The sequence below is a fragment of the Symphalangus syndactylus genome, chromosome 13 (genome assembly GCF_028878055.3).
Source record: "Symphalangus syndactylus isolate Jambi chromosome 13, NHGRI_mSymSyn1-v2.1_pri, whole genome shotgun sequence".
NCBI classification, from domain to species: Eukaryota; Metazoa; Chordata; class Mammalia; order Primates; family Hylobatidae; genus Symphalangus; species Symphalangus syndactylus.
Window position 1 is genome coordinate 120,184,420 of NC_072435.2, and position 22,996 is coordinate 120,207,415.

General features: G+C 59.0%; 1 protein-coding gene across 37 annotated transcripts in view; it reads right to left on the reverse strand.

Annotated features, from left to right (window-relative positions):
• The window catches only part of NCOR2 (nuclear receptor corepressor 2), a 240,969-nt gene that overhangs the window by 61,419 nt on the left and 156,554 nt on the right, over nucleotides 1-22,996 (reverse strand). For 35 of the 37 annotated variants that reach the window (XM_055239207.2, XM_055239216.2, XM_055239213.2 and 32 more), the window contains 3 exons: nucleotides 16,719-16,855; nucleotides 14,841-15,013; nucleotides 12,481-12,543 (listed from right to left, as the gene is read on the reverse strand). In XM_055239207.2, the coding sequence (XP_055095182.1) occupies nucleotides 12,481-12,543; nucleotides 14,841-15,013; nucleotides 16,719-16,855 (373 nt within the window). The remainder of the gene's footprint in view (nucleotides 1-12,480; nucleotides 12,544-14,840; nucleotides 15,014-16,718; nucleotides 16,856-22,996) is intronic. The other 2 variants (XM_063614585.1, XM_055239211.2) reach the window with 1 other exon arrangement.

The following is a 22,996-nucleotide window of genomic DNA, read 5'->3' on the forward strand; positions in this document are numbered from 1 at the left end:
CAGGACAGGAGGGCAGTGAGAGGAGGCCAGGCTCAGCAGGCAGACGGGGCCTGCATCCATGGCCTGGGGGGCAAACGGGCCTGGAGCAGAAACCCAGCCTGGGGCTCCCTGCTCAGGCCCAGGACCTCTGGAAGAAGAGACAGTGATGGGCCATGTGTGCCCTGGCAGGAAAGGTACTAGAGGGTGGCAGGCCTGGCCTCTGAGGTCTGGTTTCTCAGTCACTTGACTCCAGGCCAGTATGCATGGGAGAGGCCTGGGCTGGAAGAGCCAAAAGCGACAGGTGAAGCCCCACCGAGGCCACCGCGCAGGAGTCTGGGGGCGGAGGGCTGTGAATATCCAGAACACACAGCTTCTGCCCAGGCCCCACCTCTCCTGCTGGGCGGAGGGCCCGGCCGACGTGACCCAGCCCTGACACTCGCTCACAGCTGCAGGCGAGGCCTCGGGAGACGGGTTGTTTTCCGGCCACACCGGCCCAGCGAAAGGAAGGGACGTGGTGAGCAGGGGATGGGAGGGTGGAGGTCAGGGTGGGGATGAGCTGGGGCCAGGAGCCTCCAGGTCCAGGTTAACTGGGGCACCTCCAGGGCCCAAACTCCCTAAGGGCACCTAAAGGCCCACTCGGGACTCAGGGCCCACCAGGCCTGGTTGGGCAGCTGGAATTTGCTCCCAAACCCCAACCCACACCACCAGGAGGTTCTCTCAGCCTCACAGACCTCCTGCTGTGGGAAGAGACCCTCCAGGAACTGGCAGAAAAAGTTCCCTCCATCCCCAGGTCTCCGGCCAGGACCAGAGCATGCTGCCCCCCAGGTTCTAGTTTCAAGGCCACAAACACCAGGCTCGGCAGAAACACAGCCCCTGCTGCACCGGAGGGAGTGCCTGGGAAGCCAAGCCCCCGGTCTCGGCCCGTCTGCCCGGCGAGCTGCGGCACACACAGGCACAGGCCAGGAAGCTCTATATTTATGCCTGTGTCTCCAGCGGTGTGACCTTGTGTGGCCCAGCCAGTCCATGCAGGTAGGGCCTGCCCACTTTCCCAGGGCTGTGGGAGAGACAGGGAGTGCTCCTGACCTAGGGGGCTGTGCGGCAAGAGGGTGCCCCTCCAGGGCAGCAGGCCCCAAGGCTGAATCACATAGCTCGGGACATGGCAGCCTCCCTGAGCTGGAGCTACACTTCTAAGGACTTTGATGAAGGATTTCCCATAATGAAGGTTTTGACCATTTTCCTTGAATCAAATCAAGCTGCAAGCCAAGCTCCAGCTAAAATTGTTCAGAGGTTGGGGAGCCGAGGGGCAGCTGTCTGTGTTGGTATTTTCATTCATTCATTCATCCATCCATCCATCCATCCATCCATCCATCCATCCATCCATCCAAACATCCACCCACCCACCCACGTGCCGGCTGCCTGCCTGCTACACACAAGGCTCTAATGCAAATAAAATAACAGCAGCAGAAACATCAACACATCAGCCCGTGGCACGGCTAAGTGACACACAGAGTTTGCAAAGCCCTTCAAAGACTTGGTTCCGTCTCATCCTTGATGTCATGGCTGTGACCATTTTCCTCTCCCCAGCGGGGGAAATCTCGGTTCAGAGGGTCCCGCCAACTCACCCAAGCTTAGAGGACCAGCCAAGGGGGGGCAACTCGGGTGTGGGGCCTCAGACTTCCTGCCCTCTGGGTCCTCTGGCCCCCATGGCGTGGGGGTGGCACTGACTGACAGGCCACCTGCTCGCCTGCCGTGGCCCTAGGAGCCACGTGGTCTCACAGCCCGCTCCTCAGGGTTCCTCAAGGACAGGCGCAGAAGGGGAGGGCCGGGGCGTGGGATCAAGTGGCACCCGGCCCCTGACCTTTCCCTCCGCCTGCGCCAGCAGCAGCTGCCACTTCCAGAACCTGGCGGACGGGGCCGCGCGTTTATTTATATTTCCCCAGCCGGGGCCAAGAGAGCCCAAACACGCCGGGCCAGAGGGATCACAGGCCCGGCCCCCGGGTGGGAGAGGGCTGGAGGGGGCGGGTCTCCAATCTGGGCGGGTGGGGTGGGCATGGAGAGCCCAGAGGGCGGGGTAGGGGGGGTGGCCCAACAATGCTAGGGAGGTTGACATTTCCAAACTCAGTCAATAAATAAGGAGGTGGCTAGGAGCCTGGCTGGGGGCTGGGGACCCTAATTAACTCTTATCATGGGGGCAGTGGGAGTGGGTTGAGGGCAGAGGAGAGGGGATGGAGGTGCGGGTGGGGGTCACCCAGCTCTTCCTGAAAACATACGGCTCCCAAAGGAGCTGGGTAGAGTCACCCAGGCACCTGGCCAGAGCTCGCTGGCAGTCTCGGCCAGCCCTTCTGCTCTCCGGCCTCAGTTTCCTTAACTGCCGTGTGAGGGGCCAGAGTGGGTGTCCCATTAGCGCCGGCCAGGGCTGCGGTGTAGGGGCAGGCTGGCACTGGCTTCCTCTGGTTCCTGTTCTGGGAAGCCCAGGCAGAGGGTGCCGGGCACAGAGAAGGACTTTCCACCCCATCGTGCCTTGGAGCCCACCCCGCCAGACCCAGCTTGAAGCCCCCGTCCACTTGGAGAGACCCCCTGTGCACACAGCATCACAGACCTTCCCAGGCACAGATCCAGGTCCCACCCCTGCTTCCAGGAGAGCTTCAGCCCAGCAGGGAGAGAGAGGAGGGGGCATGGGGGAAAGGATGGGCCGGGACCCACATCCACTCCAGGGCCCCAGAACTCCGACTCCTCAGCTGCCCCAGCTGCCCAGCCTCAAATCCCAGATGGCCACGTTGCGGTCCCTGTCCCTGCACCCGCAGTCCCCCATCCCCTCCCCAGGACCACTCACTCACATCCTCTCATTCGCGTCTCCCCCTCGGCCAAGTTTTCCGGAAACATAGGGCTGGGAAGATGCCCCGGGGAGCGGGCCCAGAGAAGTGGGCCGGCAGGCTGGGCGGCCGCGGTCCGTCGGCTCTGCGAGGCTGCTGGCTGGCGTCTGCTGGCGGCTCAGCTCAGCCTCACATCCTTCTCCGTCCCACGGTGAGGGAGGGAGGGAGAGAGGGAGGGAGCGAGGGAGGGAGGGACGCGGCGGGCGGAGGCTGGCTCGAGAGGGGCGGGAGGCAGCTGCTCACAAGCCCGCCTGCCTGCGGTGGCCCGGGGCTCCTCCAGCGGCCGCTGCCACCTCTGACGCCGTCCCCAAGCCGCTGTGGGCGCGCGAGGTGCCCTTCCCCGAGGGTGGTGGGTGGTGGGAAGTTGTCAGTGGTGCGTGTGGGGCGTTCCTGGGCCAGGTATCACCAGGGCGCAGCGTGCCGAGCTCCTTCAGCACCAATGTGCCCAGTGCAGACGCTCAGCGAGCAGTGCCGGCCCGGGCTGGGCAAAATCCAAGGACCCAGGCCCAGCGGGGCAGCCGTGTCCCCCGCAGCCGGGCTCAGCTCTGATCTTCCTGCTGCCTGACCCAGCGAGACGCGGCAGGACTGAATGACCTCCAGACGGAGGCTCGCAGCGGGCGGGCAGGCGGGCGGGGGAGCGTGGCAGAGGCCCAGGTTCACAAGGGGCGGGCCAACTTGGCACTGGCTCCCCCTCCCTCTCTCCCCATCCGCGGCGGTGGCGGCGTCAGCAGTGGTAAGAACAGATGAGGGTTCCAGAAAAACAGAGCTTCTCCACCCCCGGCAGACGGGGAGCAAACAGCTTCTTCCGCCGTCATCCCCCGCCGCCCGTCCCCCAACCCTCCGTGTCAGTTCCACCTGAGCTCTGCCCCCTGCCTGGCCTGATGCTGTCAAGGCCGACGGAGCCCTCTGTCAGGGGCTGTGGGTGGGCAGGGCTAGCCTCGCATTCCGGAGGGAGCCTGGGATTTGAGGACCCTTTGCAGGGTGCACATGAGACCTCCAACTATTTAGGGGAGGGGGAAGGGTTTGGGGATTTGGGGTCCCCAAAGGGCCCTCTGCTGCTGGGGGGGTCTCAGGACCACAGCAGCCCCTTTCGTCCTCCTCCGGGAGCCCCTGCAGCCTGAAGGAACACTGTCGGAAATGCCGGGGAGCCTCCCAGGAGGTTGAAAGTTAACTGAGCTGAACTTTGGAGCCTAGATTCAGGTCACGACCGACTTCTCTGACTCTGGGATCATCAACCTGCTTTTCCCTTTAACTCCCAGCCCTTCCATCCTGCCCCAAAAACCTGGGGAGCAGAAGGCGTCTCTGGAATGTCCCCGCACCCCCAGCCCTCGTCCTGGGGCACGATGCCAGGGAAGGGCAACAAACCTCAACCACATCAGGGATCTGGGCCTCTCCACCTGAGTCCCGCCCTCTGCCCTCTGCAGGGGAGGTCTCAGTGCACTTTTAAGGATGCCAACCCCGTGAAATCATTCCTCTGCTTAAATCTTCCAGTGACCACATGAAGCTCTTGGAATAAAATCCAAAGGCCCTAGCACGGCCCAGGTGACCCTTAGGAGCCAGCTCCATGAACCCACCCAGCCTCTCCCTGGGTCACTTGTGTGTGCCCCAGGGCCTTTGCACCAGCTGCTCCTGCTGCCTCCACGGGTTTTCTCACAGATGTGCCTTGTCCTCCCTCTGGTCTTGGCTCAAGTGATAGCTCCTCAGAGAAGCCTTCCTTGCCCACCCCTCCAAAGTGACCCCCCCGTCACCCTACCATCCCGGGGTTTGATCATCTTCATAGCTTTCGCCACCTCTGAAATTAGCTCCCTCGTTCCACTGCTCATCGGCAGGTGTCTGGGGCCTGCTGAGAACCCTGGGCATCTTTGCCACCCGTCTGGGTCCCTGGTAAGGAGCTTGCAAAGGAAGAGGGGGCTGTGGGTTTAGCTCTGCAGGGGGCCCCGAACCCTCCCAAAAGAGGCTGGGGTATCCCCCTTGACACCCAGGCACACGCCCCCCACACTCTGTGCCAGGGCGGAGATGGCAGGTTCTGCCACCATGCCCTGTGGTCTGGATTCCCCGACCCCACTTCTAATTTCTAAGGAAGGAGTTTCATTCTGAAGAGTCAGGAGGCAGGAACTAGGAAGTGAAATTGACCAAGACAGGAAGTCCAGCCAGGAGGTCTGAGTCACAGATGCAGAGTGGAGAGCCAGGCGCAGGGGCCCGGCGGCCACAGGAGTGGGTGCTTGGGGCTCCGCTAGGCTAATCCTGCTCTGGACACCCATGGGGCAGAGTCCCACATGCTATCCGGGGGCCCGTGATGAGCTGTTCTCATGGGAGCCAGGACTCAGCCTCCTCGGCTCAGGTGCTCTGGCCCTCAGGGAGGCCTGGGCCACTGCTCAGATGCCTCCAAGCTGCTTTTCTCCAAGGGTCTGCAAACCTGCACCTGCAGCTAGGACTCCGAGGGGACCACGCCACCGCCCACCTGCATCTGGGGATGTTGCAGCTGTTTTCTCTGGAAGTCAGCCCCCAACCCTGGAAACACACTCGCTCTCCCCACCCCAGCCAGTCACCTCCAGCCTTGACGTTTCCCACTCCTTCCATGAAGACTCACAGGCTGCCTGCCAGAGGGGTGCATCGACCACCGCCCCCCACCTGCCATTTTCCCCAAGAAACTCAGCATGTTCTGCCCAAAACCCTATCAAAGTTGGGAGGAAAAGAACCCAGCCGTCTTGGGCCTGAGTCATGCCACTTCCTCATTTCGGAAACCCCAAGCCCTGGGGGCATTCCACAGGGACAGTGCCTCCGCATTGACACCCTTGACAGGCCGGGCACTCCTGCGTGTCTTGTCAGGACTTCCCGAACTCCTGCCATCCTGAAATCCCATCAGGATGTTGGCTGGATAACATCACACCTGGACTTGCACCTCCCCACTCTTTTCTCTCCATCTACTCTTTCAAAAATCAGCCTTGCTATCTGCCTTAGCCTCCGCATCAGCAATTATACCCGTAAATCATAGGTACGATGTGAAAAAGCTACGTCTTCTCCCAGCTCTCAAAAAAACCCAGACTCATTAAGATGAAATAAAGTCACCTGCGTACAACCTGGCGCTGTCTCGCCTACCATTTCCGGAAGTGCCACGTTACACCTTTCAATGTCACATTTTCCTACAGAGCAGAGCAAAGCGGGAAGCCAGCCTGGGGGGTCAGACAGCCCACCCCGTGCCCTGTGTCCACCGCAGTGGGCTGGGTGAGCACTGGCTCTCCCTCTGGCCTTGGTCTTCTCCTGTGCAAAGCAGAAGTCGTGTGTATGCGTGCATGTGTACACACGCGTGTGGAGGGCCTGCCTTGCTCGTGAGCACCAGCTGCGCCACGTGACGACACGCATCATTACTACCACATCAACTGCCAGGTGCTCCTTCCCTGAGTCAGGAGCCATGTGGATGCGGATTCATGGGTCTCCCCCAGGAGGGAAGGGGGGCTTGTCGATGCCTGATTTCATCTTCAAGGGTGCTGACAGGAGCAAGAGTATGGTCCAGACCCTGCCCCTGTGTCTGGCTGTTCCCCAAGTTCCTGCAGAAACCCCAACTTTCTCCTCCTTCCAAACCATCACAAGAGACTGTTTCTCACATATCCGGCCGGGAGGCCAACCAGCCCCAGACATGCGCCCTCCCTAGTGGTCTCTCTCCAGACCACACGTGGTGACAGTCTCCTTGGACACGTGCCCCAAGGCACCACACGGTCCCTGCCTGGTATACCACCCCTCCTGAGTCACATATCCTGAGTGTTGCCTCCTGCTGGGCCCTGATGGACAGCTGCACCAGGAAGTAGCCAGGCAGACCCGAACCCAGGAGCAGCAGCACTGCCTACTGGCCCGCCCACCCCACTGTAAGCTCTGGCAGCTTTGTGCGGCGAAGCACACAGGTGCTCCTCTTTTGGGGGGCCCATGGTGGGCACAGCCCAAGGCTTTCCCAGTGGACATGTAGTGGGGCAGGTCCTGCTCTCCGGGCTCCAGGGCTGGGGGCTCACCCCTCCCCTTCCACAACTTAGACGCTTCATCCATAAAAGCCCATCAGGCCAGCCCATGTGCACAGCAATGAGTGGTTCCTGCCTCGCTCCTCTGAGAAGTGGCAAGGCCACTAGACAAGGCAGCTGGAGTTCCTGGGGGAGGCCTCTGGGGTCTGCCCGGGCTTACCGGGAGCCACCAGGGCCTGGTCTCACACATCCTCCCACTGTTGGCCGCTCCCTGGAGGCTGGGAAGGACTGGCGGCCCGGAGGCGGGCCAGAGCCTACTCCCGGTCTAGAATGGTGTGACAATGGTGTGACCGGGAGCCTCCCCACCCCCACCACAGCAGGTTCTCTGCCCGCCAGAGAAGAGGGCTGGGGCCTGGAGGAGCTGCCAGCAGAGCCTCGGGCCTCTCGCACAGCTGGGTCAGGCTTCCAAGCCAGGCCAGGCTGACCTTTCCCAGGGGAACCGAGTCCCTCATCCCAGCCCTGCTCCTGCCCTGCCCCTCCTTCCCCACGTGGCGCTGGGCCCGAGGGCAGGCAGCCAGCTCCCCGGAGCTGCCTGGTTCCTGGGGAAGCTGCCTCCTGAACATTCTCCGTCCCTAGGCAGCACAAGCCCCAGGGCAGGCAGCCACAGCCCCGTGCACACAAGAAGGGAAGTTGCTCACTTGCCCACCAGAAACCCTACGGCCGTCGTGTCCCCAGCCCCTCCCCAATGGCCTCCCACGCTCTAGAGTAATAGCTAAACTCCATCCCATGCTGGCAAGGCCAGGCTCCCGGTGGCCCCTCTACCTTCTGGGATTCAACCACTTCTCATGGGGCCACACTGCCCCTGCCATGGGGCCTTTGCACATGCCTGTCCCACCTTTGTTATCTGGTCAACAGCTTGCCCCATGGACTAACCTGTTCAGCTCTCATGCCAACCCCATTCCTACTCTGCAAGTACAGTACCTGGGTTCAAATCCCAGCTCTACCACTTCACAGCTGTGTGACCCCAGGCTGCTCACTAAGCCTCTCTAGGCCTCGGTTTCCTCATTTGAATAACAGAAGTATTAACAGCGCCTGTCTCCTAGTCAGGTTGGTAGAGATAAAGTGACTTCATACACACAAAGCTTCCAGCAGTGCCCAGCAGGCCAGATGGGCTCCACGGTGTTATTGGGTGATATTCACTATTATTTCATGCTCTGGGTGTCAGCCCCTTCCTCGGGGGAGCCCTCTGACTGGTGGCCCCCAGCACCATGGAAGTTCGTCCAATTGTCACTGTACATTTGCTTGGCAGGTGACTTCCCTCTGACCCCCATCCCCGAGGCGAAGACAGAGGTGGCGGGGGGCCGAGGCCCCAAAGTGCAGCCACCTGCTCAGGGTCAGACTCTGCAGGAGGCAGAGCTGGGACCCAAACCTAGGGAGCAGGGTCTGGAGACTGTGCCCTAAGCTGACGGCCTGCCATTTCTGAGTGCCTACTGTATACCAAGGACTGTACCTACGTGGCTCGCTCCGTCTTTAAGGTGCCCCGGGAGGTAGCATCCCTGCCTCATCTGAGAGAACGATGGTAACTGAGGGTGAAACAGATGGGCCAGGCCAAGGTCAGGGGACTAAGGAGCTGCTTGTAGCTACAAAGTGATGCGGAGGTCGGTATGCCCCAGGCGGCACTGCCCTCAGCTCTTCCGTGTACTTTCACCAAAACCCCATGGAGATGGGTGTGCTGGGTTGGAGAGCATCCCCCTAACATTTCGTGTCCACCAGAACCCATGAATGTGACCTTATTTGGAAAAAGGATGTTTGCAGATGTGATCAAGTCCATGTGGGGTCATACTGGATCGGGGTGGGTCCTTGTAAGAAGAGGAAAATGTGGACAGAGACATGCAGGGAGAAAGGCACACAAAGACGAAGGCAGAGCCTGGAGGGACGTGGTCATGAGCCAAGGACTGCCAAGGCTGCTGGCAGGCGCCAGGGGCGGCAAGGCAGGCTCCTCCCCAGAGCCTCTGGAGGGAATGCAGCCTCTTGGATGCCTTCAACTTGGACTTCTGGCCTCCAGAACAGTGAGAGAATACATTTATTATTTATTTATTTATTTTTTTGAGATGGAGTCTCGCTCTGTCGCCCAGGCTGGAGTGCAGTGGCGCGATCTCGGCTCACTGCAAGCTCCGCCTCCCGGGTTCACGCCATTCTCCTGCCTCAGCCTCTCCGAGTAGCTGGGACTACAGGCACCCGCCACCACGCCCGGCTAATTTTTTTTTGTATTTTTAGTAGAGACGGGGTTTCACCGTGGTCTCGATCTCCTGATCTCGTGATCCGCCCGCCTCGGCCTCCCAAAGTGCTGGGATTACAAGCGTGAGCCACCACGCCCGGCCGAGAATACATTTATTTTAAGCCAACCAGTTCGTGACCCTTTATTATGGCAGCCACAGGAAACATACAGTGGGCACTCCTTGAATCCCACTGTACAGATGAAGAAACTGAGGCACAGAGAGGTTGGCTGACTTGCCTGAGGTCACACAGCTGAAACATCCAGGGGTTGAGACCTGGTTTCTCCCTAGGGATGGGGCCCCTCTGCTGCTCATCCTCCAGGGCCATGCTGCTAAAGTCTTCCAGAGGCTTCAAGCAGGCTGGGGTCCGAAGGCCCTGGGGAAACCTGGCTGCTTATCGGCCCAGGCTCCCCAAGGGAGGGGTGGGGCTGGCTCATTCCTGAATGCCCCTGCCACACAGAGAGTGAGGCACTATGTTGCTGAAATGATAGGTAAAGGATGGGCGGAGACCATCTGCCTCAGCAATAGCTGCTTCTCTAGTCCCTTTTCCTAACTCTTGGTTTTCTGGGCGGGGGCTTCAGAACGTTCCTAGCTTCTCCACCCTGACCCCCTATGGAGGAGTTGCTGGGGCCTGCCAGCACCTGTCTCCCCGCCCCACCCCTGCTCCCTCCTGCCATCGCCTGGAACACACAGCCATTAGCAGCTACCCTGAGCAGTAATTGTCCAGATTGCTGTAATTCACGGCAGACGAACACGCTGCTGCTCACGGCATTATTACAAATGTCACTGAGCAGGGCCTCCGCATGCAAGGCCCCCAGGGGACTCTCACTGCCGTCTTCATGGGCAGGACCCAGGATGAGCTCACTGTCGTCACTGAGGACCCAACCTTGAGATGGTGGGACATGGGCTCCTCTCCACCGGTGAGTCATCCCCAGCCGTCCTCCCAGCCTCCGGATCTGCCCTTCCAGAAGGCAAAGAGAGGGCAGGCGCCGTCTCCCAGTTCTCAGGCAAGGGGCGGGGGGGTGGGGGGTCACCAGTGAGGAGGTGGTAGCGACAACAGGAGACACGAGAGGGGATGGAGAGGCGGTAGGACCCTGAGCTGGCTGTTTGGGGACGTCCAGGTGGAGTCCTCCGACGGGTGGGTGCTCTGGGCAATCTCCCAGCCAACAGGCTGAGATCCCAGGGACTCACGTGTGATTAAAAATCTCATACAATTTTACACAAATGCTCACAGCAGCACTCTTCACAACAGCCACATGGAAACAACCCGCACGTCCCCCAAGAGATGAACGACCGACAAAATGTGGTCGGCGCAGGTGATGGAATATCATTCAGCCGTACAAAGCTACTCAGATGAACCTCAGAACCATCACGCTCCCAGAAAGGAGCCAGACACAAAAAGCCACACACTGTAGGATTCCATTCATTGGAAACGCCTAGAACAGGCCAATCCACAGGGACAGAGAGTGCATTAGTGGCTGCCAGGGGCTGGCAGGGCTGGGGCGGGGCCACTAATAGGTATGGGATTTCCATCTGGGGTGAGAAAAAGTTCTGGAACTAGACAGTGGTGAGGGTTGCACACCAATGCAGATGTACTTAATGCTACTGAGATGTTCACTTTCCAGTGGTTAGAATGGTGAGCTTCATGTTATGTGCATCATACCAAAATTAAATAAAAGGCGGGGGGAATCACACAATTTCAATAAAGCTTCTTTTACAGCCTATGATGAAATACACACCAGAAACCACAAAGTGGACATTAAAGACAGAGAAACAACAATGTGGCCTCTCTGGGGGCTGACAGCAGCCCCAGGCACTACCAGCTGGATACAGTGTCCAGGTCCCGCTGGCATGCCTCTCACCCACCACACACAGAGCCTGACCCGCTGCAGCGGCAGACAGGCCCTCCTTCCTGAACGGTGCGAGGGTATCTCTGGGTCCAGGCTCACCTCAGCCTGGGGGGTGGAGGGCAGAGTGCCCCCAGAGGAGCCCTGAGGGTGAGGGGCAGGGTCCCGGGGTGAGGGCGGGGGCTATGGGGGTCTTCTCAGGGCTGTGGGGACCCTCAGCACCCCCCACAACTACAGTGGAGGACGGGGCCGGGCCCAGGAGCCCCGTGATCCAGGCTGTTCTCAGATACACCTGCCCTTATATGCCAAGAGCGTTCGCTATAAAGGGCCTTTGTTCCCTCCATAAGTCACGACCTGGAGCTTTCTGCACAAAGAAACCGCACGTCACAGACAGCCTCGACTCCAGCAGGGCCACGGGACCAAGCACGGGGCAGGGATGGGGAGTGGGGGCCTGGGCCTGCTCCCAGCCCCACACACCAGCTCCAGAACCCGTGGCACTCCTTGGCCTCTGCTTCCTGGCTCCTCACCCACAAACAGGGACATGGGCGGGGACAGGAGCAGGCCCCACCTCTTAGATAACCGAGAGTGAGCGTGCCGTGGGAGCCAGGTGCTGCCCCGCCTCAGAAGTGCTGCCAGTGATGCCCCAGCTCCGACAGCCCCTGCCCCAGGCCAGGCACGGGCGAGGGAGGGAGGAGATTCGCTCCCACTCAGCCCACCGTGGGCCCTCACACAGGGTTATCTGATTCCGCACAGCCAACCTGGACGCCCCTCCCACTCAACAGACGGGCAAACCGAGGCCCAGAGGCAGGTCACCGTGCTGGGAAGTAAAGAACTTGGCCAGGAGACAGCACAGCTGAGAGGGGCTCGGGCTTCGGAGGCACTGGACCCCAGCCCCCGCCGTGCTGCACATCACAAGGCCACCTGCTCCGGATGGCTTCTGCTGCCAGCACCAACGCCTGCTGGCTCCCTGCCATGTGAGCCGCTCCCACGACTGTCCCCATCGGCCTGGGTGTCCCCATCCACTCCAGAACCCGTCACCCAGATTGGGGTGCTCAAACCTGAGACAGGTTTCCAAAGCGCCAGCACACTTGAGCCCAGGATAGGGCCTTTGGGGCTCTAAGGGCTGGACGAACGCCCCGCAGGTCTCCCTGACCCCAGGACTCTACCGAGATGGCCGCTAGCAAGCTCTGACTGTCCCGAGGCACCCAGGTGTGCTGCCACTGCTCTGTCCCCAAGGCCAAGAGGTGCTGGCCACAGAGGTCGCCCAGAAGCCACTTGCTGACCACATGCACAGCACAAGCTGTGTCTCTCTGAGCTGCACCCTCAAGTCACAAAGACAAGCCTGACAGTGCAGCTGCACAGACCCATTTTCTGGAAGGTAAAACTGAGGCTCCAGGGTGACAAACCTGAGAACAGCCCAGAACCAGAACCTCACCAGAGGCCTCACCACAGCCCCTGGTTCAAGGCCAAATGTGTCAACACCCTCCCCAGCACGCGAGCTTCAGGCGCCCTGGATGCAAACCAACAAGGCTTAAAGCCGCCGCACACTCCTCACCTTTCTTGGCTGTTTCCATTTCTTCTTCTGTCCAGCGAGAACTCTCATTCAGCTCCATGGAGGCTGAAAAGAAGACGCCAGGTGATTGGCAGGAGCCTGGAGAGGAGGCACTTTGCCTTCTCTCCTTTGAGCCAGGGAGGGAGTGGACCAGGCCTTGACGGTGTCACCCCACGGCTCTGAACCCCATGGGAAGGCCACATTTCAGATGCCCCTCCCCAGCCAGTACCCACCGTGGCACCCGACTCCTGAGCCTTTATGCTGGGCCGGGGCTGTGCTGGGCAGTCCCACGTGCCGTTGGTCGGGGCCGACCTCCACACAAGCCGCTGAGGTCGGGGCACCTGCGATCAACCCATTTTATAGAAGGGGACACTGAAGCAGTCAAGGGCCTTGACCACGACTGCCTCTGCCTGCACTCTGTTGGGAAAGGGGTCACCTGGTGACTTGGCGACAGTGGGACACGAGCTTCAGGTGGGCCGGGACCTCATCTGACCGAGGACCCTCTCGGAGCCCAGCTCTTCCGTTACTGTGGGGCTGTCCCGTCACGGCAGGATGCTTAGCAACCCTGCACTCTGCATGCAGGATGCCGGCGGCCCCGCTCCAATTGTGACCATCAAAACTGTTCACAGACACTGCCAGGCGTCCCCCAGTGGGGGAGTAAAATCGCCCGTGGCGGAGAAGCCCTGCTCCAGAGGGAATGTTCATACCCCCACTCATCCAGGACAAGGAAGGGGTTTCTGGTGTTACTGGGAAGGGACACAGCCTGGCCCTGGGATGGCTGCATCTCTGAGGTGGCGCTATTTTTGGGTCTGTCTGCCAAGCTCCCCTGGATGTGAGCCCTGGCCCTTCCTTTCCAGTTGCTTAAGACCCGTGAGTGGGGTGGGTGCGAGGGACGTCAGCTTCATGGACTCAGCACCTGGAACTGCGCCAGGCAGAGTATGTGTCCAATAGAGGCTGGCTGAGGAGTGGAGGAAGGTTCCAGCAGAAGAGGGGAGACGGTCCCCACCCCTATGGGCAGCCCCATCACCCCCGACAGGCCAGAGCCACCCAAGCCTCCCCCATCTCTGCGGCCACAGCCTGGGCCTCTCCGGGACCTCATCGATGCCCCCGTTCCTCCCCACAGGACTCCCAGAGGAAGCCTACAGAAGCCAGGGGTGCCAGGGGTGCCAAGGGTGCCTGGTGCCAGAAGAGACGTGGAAGGCCTAGGAGTGTGTTTTCCACCCTGCAGCTGAGCCCCCAGCATCAGCCTTGGGTCCGACAGGACTATCCCGAGGTCAGGCAGGAAGAAAGCCCTTTCACCCTGGGCCTCCAAGTACACCACCACCAAGAGGTGGCTGGAAAATACCTGCAGAGCTGCACAGGCTCTGTGGCCAATGGGGCTGAGTTCTAATTCCAGCTACACTGAAAGTTTTAGAGAGGGAATGTTTCCTCTCTGAGCTTCAAGTGGGCCATTTATGAAATAGGTCCAAACTACATCCCACGGGAAGAAGAGACAGGTGCATGACCCGGACCCTAGGGGACGGTGGGGGTCTGTGGGAGATGAAGCAGCATCTCCACCCAGAGAATCAGCCCTGGCAGGCAGGGCTTCGGCCTGAGCGCTTGGGGCCCTGGGTGGATTCCCGCAGTGGCTGAGGGCTGGACCCTAACAGCTAAACAAAGTAGAGACAGCAGACGCACACCGCTGCCCCCTGTGGCGAATCTTGGGAACTGCCACTCACATCATCTCTCATTTTTTTCTACTTTCTGGGAGGGCAGTGAGGGATGAACACCCTTCTCAACAGAAGGGGAAACCAAGGCCCACGGAAGTGACAGTACAAACCCAGATGCCTACCAGGGTGGAGGCTGGGTGGGGACAAGTACAGCCCATGACATTCTAAGAAGGGGTGGTGGTTACTTGGCTCCCAACAACCACCCCCTCGTGGAAACCTGGGCCAAGCGTGGCCAGATCTTCTGTTTTAAAAACGACAACCAAAAAATCCAGAACTGGTCATTGGGATTTTTATGTGACATCTCCCTGCTCTGAAATCACTGTGGTTGAAGCCACTGAGCTCTTCCTACACCCCAGGCACTGTTCTAGGTGCTTCTCACATAGCAAGTGACTACAACTCTCCCCCCATGTTTAGAGGTAACCACCGACTCCTCCCACTGAGAACAAGAGGACCCTGAGGCACAGAGAGGTTCAGGAAGTCACTCTGGGCCACACAGCACATCCAGTAGGTAGCGCTGGGATTTGACCCCAACCATGACTTACACCAACCCCTTGGCTGTTGCCAATTAACTCAAATTGCACAAAACTTTCCTATAAGCGCAACCTGCCGTGTCTCCAGCCCCTCCCTCACCCGCATCCCTGGCCCCCAGCTCACCCAGCTCGGCGCTCTGCTGGGGGGTGATGGCCTCCTCGCTGTTGGCCTCATTAGCCATTGAGCGGGTGATGCGGCCTTTGCGTCTCCCCTGGCTGTTGGCAGTTTTGCGGCCTTTGGAGGCCACGGCCTCCTTCTCGTCGTTGTCCTCCCCTGAGGTGTCGTCTGTCTTCTCCCTACAGGCCAGAGAGGGGAGACAGGATGGTTTCACCCGAGCCGGGAAATCAAACGGCCACTGGAGGAGACTGTTTCTTCAGCTGGATTTGCACTGGCTGCCAGCCATGGCACTAATCGGACGCTAGGAAAGAGGGGGAGAGGCCTGAGGTGAGGGTGGCCAGGGGTGGTCTGCAGGATCTCCACGTTCACCAGAAGTGGGAGTACAGCTGGCAGGACAACGCCATGCTATTTCTCAAAAGGGAGTTGCGGCCAGGTGTGCTGGGTCACACCTGTAATCTCAGCACTTTGGGAGGCCAAAGTCGGAGGATTGCTTGAGCCCAGGAGTTTAAGACCAGCCTGAGCAACACAGCAAGACCCCATCTCTACAAAAGAAAAAGATCAGAAGATTAGCCAGGCGTGGTGGCATATGCTGATGGTCCCAGCTACTTGGGAAGCTAAGGCAGGGGGATCTCTTTAGCCTGAGAGGTCGAGGCTGCAGTGAGCCATGATTGCATCACTGCACTCCAGCCTGGGTGACAGAACAAGATACCATCTCAAAAAAAAAAAAATAAGAAAAAAAAATGGATGGGCTATCAACTACTTAATTCACCGATAAGGCCATGTGGACAGGTAGTTAATTGGCTGGCTATTTTATTCCCCAAATGGGAGGTACTGGGAGCTTTCCTGCAAGGCTACTTTCTTCTGGGCTGGTGGCTATCTGCAAGACCATTTTATGCACCAAATAGAGAGATACTGTCTGCAAGACTATTTGGTGAACTAAATGGGGGTGTGGGCTGGCAGCAATTTATAGGGCCATTTTATTCGCCAGAGAGGAGCTATTTCCAGAGGGGCTCTATAAGAGGCAATACACTGGCCTTCAGTATTATCAAGGGCCGGGCATCTTAGGCATTGGCAGGAGGAAACTCTCTTGCCGGTTTTATGCAGGCCTAGCCGAGGTGTGTGGGGGTGCTCGCAACCTTGATACTCGAGCCGGGGCTCTCGCAGAAGCGACTGGGGAGAGTTTTACTGCGGAAGGCTCAGATTGATCACCTCCGCCTTTCCATTCATCTTCCTGAAAGGCCCTTGCTGGAAGCGTCTGGGAGACGAGGTGAGGAAGCCAGATGTTCTCTGAAGCCAAATTCCTGAGCCCATTACAGGTACCTGGCGCTAAGTCGTGCCGCCCCCCTTTCTCCAGCTGGCTGTACTCCTGCAGCCCCTGGCAGGCACAGGAGGCTGTCACGGCCCCCGCGGTGAGGCTGTGCCTTGATCTGCAAGAACTCACACTGCCATCGATGATTCTAAAGGTGACAGCAGCCGCCTGCACACCTAGTCCTTCCAGGAGTGCCTCTGATCCCCCCTTCCCCCTTCCTGGCGCCTCAGGAGGAAAGAGTGGGAGGAGGGGGGAGGCAGAGAGTTCCAAAGTCATTGCCTGGATTTATTAGCTCAGGAGTGGAGCTCAAATGAGCTATCAGTCTCTAAAGTCTCCAGAGGGTTGGAGAAAGAAAGGGAGGGCGGAGGAGAAGCGGGAGCCGGGGAGGAGGAGTAGGGCGATGGGTGGGCTTCCGGAAGGGGGGCTGTCAGGGGCAAACGAGCAGAAAGCCCTGCCCCCTGCTCACAGGCAATTGGTGGGTGCCCCACCCATCTCTACAAAGGGTTCCCTAGACCCGTGAGCCACCCCGGTTGGGTCAGCGGCCGGGCCCTGCAGGGCACAGCGGGCTGCCTTACTTGAGGAGGTCTTCCTTGTCATTCTCCACCTCCGGCTTCTCCTCCTCCTTCTCCGCCTCCTTTTCCTTCTCCTTCTCATCTTTCTCCTCCTGGCTGCTGCGGGGCATGGGCTGCTGCTGCTGCTGCTGTTGCTGCTGCTGTCAGCCCCGGGGGAGGGCAGAGGGGAGTGGGGAGGAAAGAAAAACCGCGAACAGGTGAATCTCTGCACCTGGGCTCAGCCTGAGCTGGGGGAGGAGGAGGAAACCCGTGGAGTCCACTCAGAAGAGGTCATAAACCACCGGGAAGCCAGGCCCGGCAGGCCTGAGCTGCGGAGAGGCACGGCCTGGGGTCCTGCCACCCTAGGGGCCTGGGGAGGCGGAGTCGGGGTGAGGGGCAGGAAGCATTGGTGTCAGAAGTGCTGGCTTCAATTCCTGCCCTTTCCACACGGTGGCTGTGTGAGCTTGGATGAGGGTCTTAACCCCTCTGTGCCGACTCCTTCGCCTTGACAATGGGGGTATTCAGCATAATACCCCCATTAAATATCCGGGCCAGATGTGATCCGGGCTGAGAGGTGCCCTGGTGAGCCTCGGCAGGGGTGCCTGAGCATCTGGGAAGCTGGGGACACACCCCTGATGCCCCAGCCCTGCCCTGCCCCCAACAGAGCTCAGGCCACCTCTCTAAGCCTCGGTCTGTAAAACGGGGAGGTGGGGGGATGCCCCTGATTCCCCAGAGCCCAGGAAGACCCCCAGGCCTGCGTGGAGGTGGCTGCTCCTGCTGCCTGGGCCTGGTCTCTCTGGCATGCCGGCACCCCAGGGGGACATAACAAGCCCATTTTACAGAGTAGATCAGACAGGCTGGGAGCCAAGCCAGCCTCCTCACTTGGGCCTCTTCCTGTCATCTGCCTCCCCTACCTGTCCAGCCACTCTGAGCCCACCGCCCCTCCCCTCACCGAGATAGAGGAGGGAGTGTGAGCTCCTCCTGGCACCGCCTCCCGATTTCCTGTCATCCCGCCTGATTTCTTTTAAAGCACACACTGATTTTCTTGGACCCCCCAAGGTCCTCCCTGCAGGCAGCTGCCAAACCAGACCATCCTTCCATCCCTCTGAGCCAAGGGAAATAAAAATAAACCCCAAAGCCTTTTTATGTGTACCAGGGGCACAGTCACGGCAATGTTTCAAACCAGGGAGCAAGAACTCCAAGCAGATGGAAGAGGAGGGGTCGGGGAGGTGAGAGAGACTCCCTTCTCTTGCCTTTCCTTCCTGCCAGGAACAGGTGCCTGCCCCGCACACAATGCTCTCTCCAGCCTCTTTTCATTTAGGATGGGGCAGAAAAACAGCAAGGGTCTGACTGCTGCAGGCAACTGTGGGCTCCCTGAGGCTGCTGCTGGGTCCAGGGCAGAGCCTCAGGCCTGCCATCTGCCTCTCTTCCCCAGGAATCCCTTGCCACCATGTTCTGTAAGAGGAGCCAGGAAGGGGCAGAGTTGCCCGACCTGGAACAGTCCCCTGGCCCCCAGGTTGCTGCTGATTCCCCAACAGGTGCCTGGCATCCTGGGACCAACCTGTTCTCCCTCTCCTGACCTTGAACCCTCAAACGTAACCTTTAAACAGCCAGCAGGTGAAGCCTCTTTTGGAGGTCAAGCTGGGGCAGGGAGGTTTTTTTGGCTTGTTCCTACAGTGTCCTTTCTGTCCACATTTGCCCGATGTGGGCAGAGGTGGGGACCCGGGGAGGGAGGAGTGATGTGGCTGGCTAGGGAGGGAGCCCTGCTCCCTGGGCTGCCCAGCATGGATGCCGTCTCCCCGGGTCAGATGTCCCTGGCAACAGCCCAGGGCCAGAGTCTGGGCAGGGCCGAGGCTTTTGAATCACACAGAGCTTGGTGTCTCCTGAGACCACACTCAGCTATGTCTGTGCCAAGAAGTCCCCACCTGGGCTGCGGCGTCCCTCCGGATGGGAGCAGCGGCCACTGAGCCTACTTCCCAGAGCATCTGCCCATCAGCCCCTGCACCTAGGCTGGTGGGGGCTCCATGACCCCCTGGGGCCTCACCCATAGACCAACGAATCAGGCTAATGTCTGCCCCGGCATGGCCAGTAAATGCAGCTCCACACCCACCAGGCTGCAGGCAAGGGCCAGTCGGGAGAGGGATGCATCTGGGCCAGGCCCTGAGCTACGAGCCTTCCCCACCGCAGCTCTCCTGAGTCCTCAGAAAAGCCCCAAGGAGGAAGAGGCTGGTGCAGAGGAGAAAATCCCCACAGATCCCCGAGAGCTGACTATACGCCCAGCACTGTGCTGTCCATTTCACATGGGCCGGCTCCTGGCCCCTCTGAAGTCCTGACGGAGATGAAAACACCACGAGTAACAGTGACCCGGAGGGACGTCACAGGGGGTCACCCACCCCCTGCACCACGCCAAGTGCTTTGCAAACACTATCCCAGCCTCAGAAATACAGCAGTGATCACTGGTCACATTCTGCAGAGGAGGAAACAGGCTCAGAGAGGCAAAGGTCTCAGAGCAAAGAAGGCTGACAGCCCTGAGTGTGGGAGATGTGACCCTGCTGCCCCCAAAGCCCCAGCTGAGAGCCTCAGCCAACCCCCAGCCAGGATCTACAGTTTGTGTTCTGCAGACTCGCCAGCCCGCCCTGTCTACCTATCCTACCTGCCTCCCACTCCAGACTCGACAAGCCCCGCCAGGGCCTGCCAACAACCCCCTCTCTCTTGGATAGTCATGCCCCATGTCTCCATATTCGATTGCTCACGGCACCACGTGCCTGGCTCTGTCCCACATGGCCTCCCCTACCCACCCACCCATCCATCTTACAGAACAGGAAACTGAGGCACCAAGTGCAATCCTGGCACCAAGCCCTGCCTCCTCCTCTTCCCTGACATGTTAACAAGCCCCCAGGGCAGGTGTGCCTTCCACCCTCGCCCTCTGGTTGGAGTGGGTGCAGCAACACCCACTAGCACAACACCTTCTGGGCCACCCTGCAGCCAAGGCCTAGGGCCCTGTGCACAGGCTCCTCACTTCCTGTGGCCTCAACATCTCCTGTGGGAGAGGCATCCCTGCAGCCCACGCTGAGTGAGTCTGGTGGGGGAAGATGAAAAGGAGGAATACCAGAGCAGCCCTGGCCTTAAAATATGCTTTCCAGTGGGACAGACCCCGGCAGCCTTAATGATGAACACCTGCAGGGTCTCGCAGCGGCCACCCGGGAGGCCGAGGGACTGATTTAGGGCCACTCATACTCGATGCTGGGAGATTATGCAGGGAGAGGGAGGCCCCAGCTCACAACTCCCCCTGAGGAGCTGGGGGGACCTGGCAGCTGGCTCAGCCCCCAAAGCCTTCTATGTTTTAGGGCAGCCAGCGCAGTGGCCGACACTGGCGAGGCTGGGCTGCTGGGTCTTGGGCCTGTCCATAGAGCGGCAGAACTGCACCTGCTGGGCTTCCCGGGCCACTGGGGGCCATGGTTCTCAGGGTCCCATGACATTGCTGCACACTCAGATCTCGTGGGGAGCCCTGCGAAGTCCTGATGCCCAGGCCACACCCCACACCAATGACAACGGAATCTCTGGGCTGAGACCCAGGCGTTTGTATGTTAAATTCCAGGTTATCCCGATGGGCAGCCAGATTTGAGAACCAGTGCTTTACCAGGGACTGGCAAACGTTTTCTGTAAGGGCCAGAGGATAAGTATGCGGTCTCTGTCAACCCCCTTCTCAACTGTACCACTGTCTTGTGAAAGCAGCCCTTATATCAACAAAAGGGCATGGCTGTGTGCCAATAAAACTTTATTTACAAAAGCAGGTGGTGGGCTGGATTTGGCCTGTGAACTTTCGTCAGAGCATTCTGCTCCAGGCCAGTGTTACCCACACCTGAAGGTGCACACACATCCCCTGCCAATTCCCACTCAGTTGGTCTGGGGTGGGGCCTGGGACTCTGCATTTCTAACCTGTGCCAGGAGAAGCTGCCACGGCTGGCCTCAGATCCTACTGAGGAGCAAGGGCTTCAAGAATCCTTGTCTCACAAGGCACACAAAGGACTCTGTGCAGCAGAAAACGCCTGTGGGCACCATTCCCTCAACGTGAGGGGCCTGAAAGAAGGGGAATCAGAAAGAACTAGAAGCCAGCTCCACTATCTCAAAGGACCCCGCCCTCGTGGTGGAGGGCTACCTCTGCCTTTCAGACATGCCACTGGTCAGGCTGACGGTGTGTTTGTGCCCCGTGCGTGGACAGAAACATCCCCCCAAACCACAGCACAACCCTGTGACAAACTCTACCGGATCTATGGTTAGCCAGAGCTACTGGCCCAAAGCCCCAAGAGACACCTGCCCCCAGATCTGGACACTGAGCCCATAACCCTGAGCCTGCTGGACAAGCAGCGCGTGGCTGGGCCTGTGCAGAAGCCCCAGACTGGGGGCTATGCAGAAAAATATCTTAATAAAAACAACAAACGCTCGCTGAGCACATTTGATGAGGCCTTCCTCCCCTAATCGCTTCCTACCTGTTACTTGAATTCTCCCAACAGCTGGTATCATCCCAGTTTTATGGATGAGAATGTAAAGACACAGAGAGGTTAAGTAACTCACCCAAGGTCACACAGCATTTCCTAGAAGGTCCTACACCCAGGTGCCCTACCTCTGCCCTGGGCTGGGGGTTCACAGCCTCCTCCCTATGCCCATTTAAGCCAAATGATGCCATTGCCTGATTCTTTCCCTCTGCCAGCATGCCCTGAACCCCCAAGGGGCACACCAGCCACTGAAAGATGTGGCCCCCAACTGTATGGAGCTTGCATTTAGGTTGACAAAGACAGGCCAGATGGAGGCGCCGGTGATGAGGACACATTCAAAAGGCACATTCATGGTGCAGACGAGGCAGCAAGGCGTGCTGACATGCAGGGCGAGGGAAGGGGCTTTGGTAGAGCAGGAGGCCTCTGAGGCATGGCGACGGAAAAATGTCCCCTGTGCCTACCAAGTGGCACTTTGGGGCATGGCTGGAGGGCCCGGCCAGGGCTAATACCCATGTTCAGAAATACAGGAGGCATTCTGAGGGCAGTGGGAGCCCCCAGGGACCTTTCTCGAAAGGTGCAGCGGCGGCGGGGAGTCACATGACCCGCCCCATGTTAAAGAGCAATCCAATAGCAGGTCATGGGAAGGAAGACAGTGGATTCTGGGATTGAGAGGAGACAGTCCAGTGAGAAGGTGCTGCGACCACCCACGTAGGGGTTGATGAGATTTAATTCTCAGATGCTAAGTCCTTACAAATGTGTCAGGAGAACTTCCCAATACCCAGCAGCACTGTCGTGGCTCAATCTCATGCACTCATTCAACAAACACTTCACTGAGCATCTACCACATGCCAGGTGCCCCTGAGAGGGCACGTCCTCATGACACCTTCCACCTCCTGGCAGTGTAGGGACAGGGATCCCAGGAGCCTGGGGCTGGTGTGGAAAGTGGGGCCAGGGGTCAGAGCCGAGGCAGAACAGAGTTCCCTGTTGCTGGCAGCTCTTCCCTAACACCTGCTCTCTGCCCCTTGGATTCAGTCTCCTGTCCTTGCTGGGGACAATGCAGTCGGGGGAGGCCGTCTCACTGTGTTTAAGGGTTGTCTTTTTTTTTTTTTTTTTTTTGAAACGGAGTCTCACTGTCGCCCAAGCTGGAGTGCAGTGGCGTGATCTCAGCTCACTGTAGGCTCCGCCTCCCGGGGGTTCACGCCATTCTCCTGCCTCAGCCTCCCGAGTAGCTAAGGGTTGTCTTTTTATAAGATATACCAAGGCGTGGCCGGGCGCAGTGGCTCACGCCTGTAATCCCAACACTTTGGGAGGCCGAGGCGGGCGGATCATGAGGTCAGGAGTTTGAGACCATCCTGGCTAACACGGTGAAACCCTGTCTCTACTAAAAATACAAACGATTAGCTGGGCGTGGTGGCGGGCACCTATAGTCCCAGCTACTCGGGAGGCTGAGGCAGGAGAATGGTGTGAACCCGGGAGGCAGAGCTGGCAGTGAGCCGAGATCATGCCACTGCACTCCAGTCTGGGCGACAAAGCGAGACTCTGTCTCAAAAAAAAAAAAAAAAAAAAAAAGGTGTGCTGGACCCAGTGGCTACAAGCTCATGGCCATTATTAAAAATGGAAACACATAACCTTACAATTAAAGAAATTATGGCCTGGCAAGGTGACTCACACTTGTAATCTCAGTGCTTTGGGAGGGCCAGGAAGGAGGATCGTCTAGGGCTCGGAGTTCAGACCAGCCTGGGCAACATAGTGATACCCTGTCGCTACAGATTAGCTGGTGGTGCTCATTTTAATTAGGTGGTACAT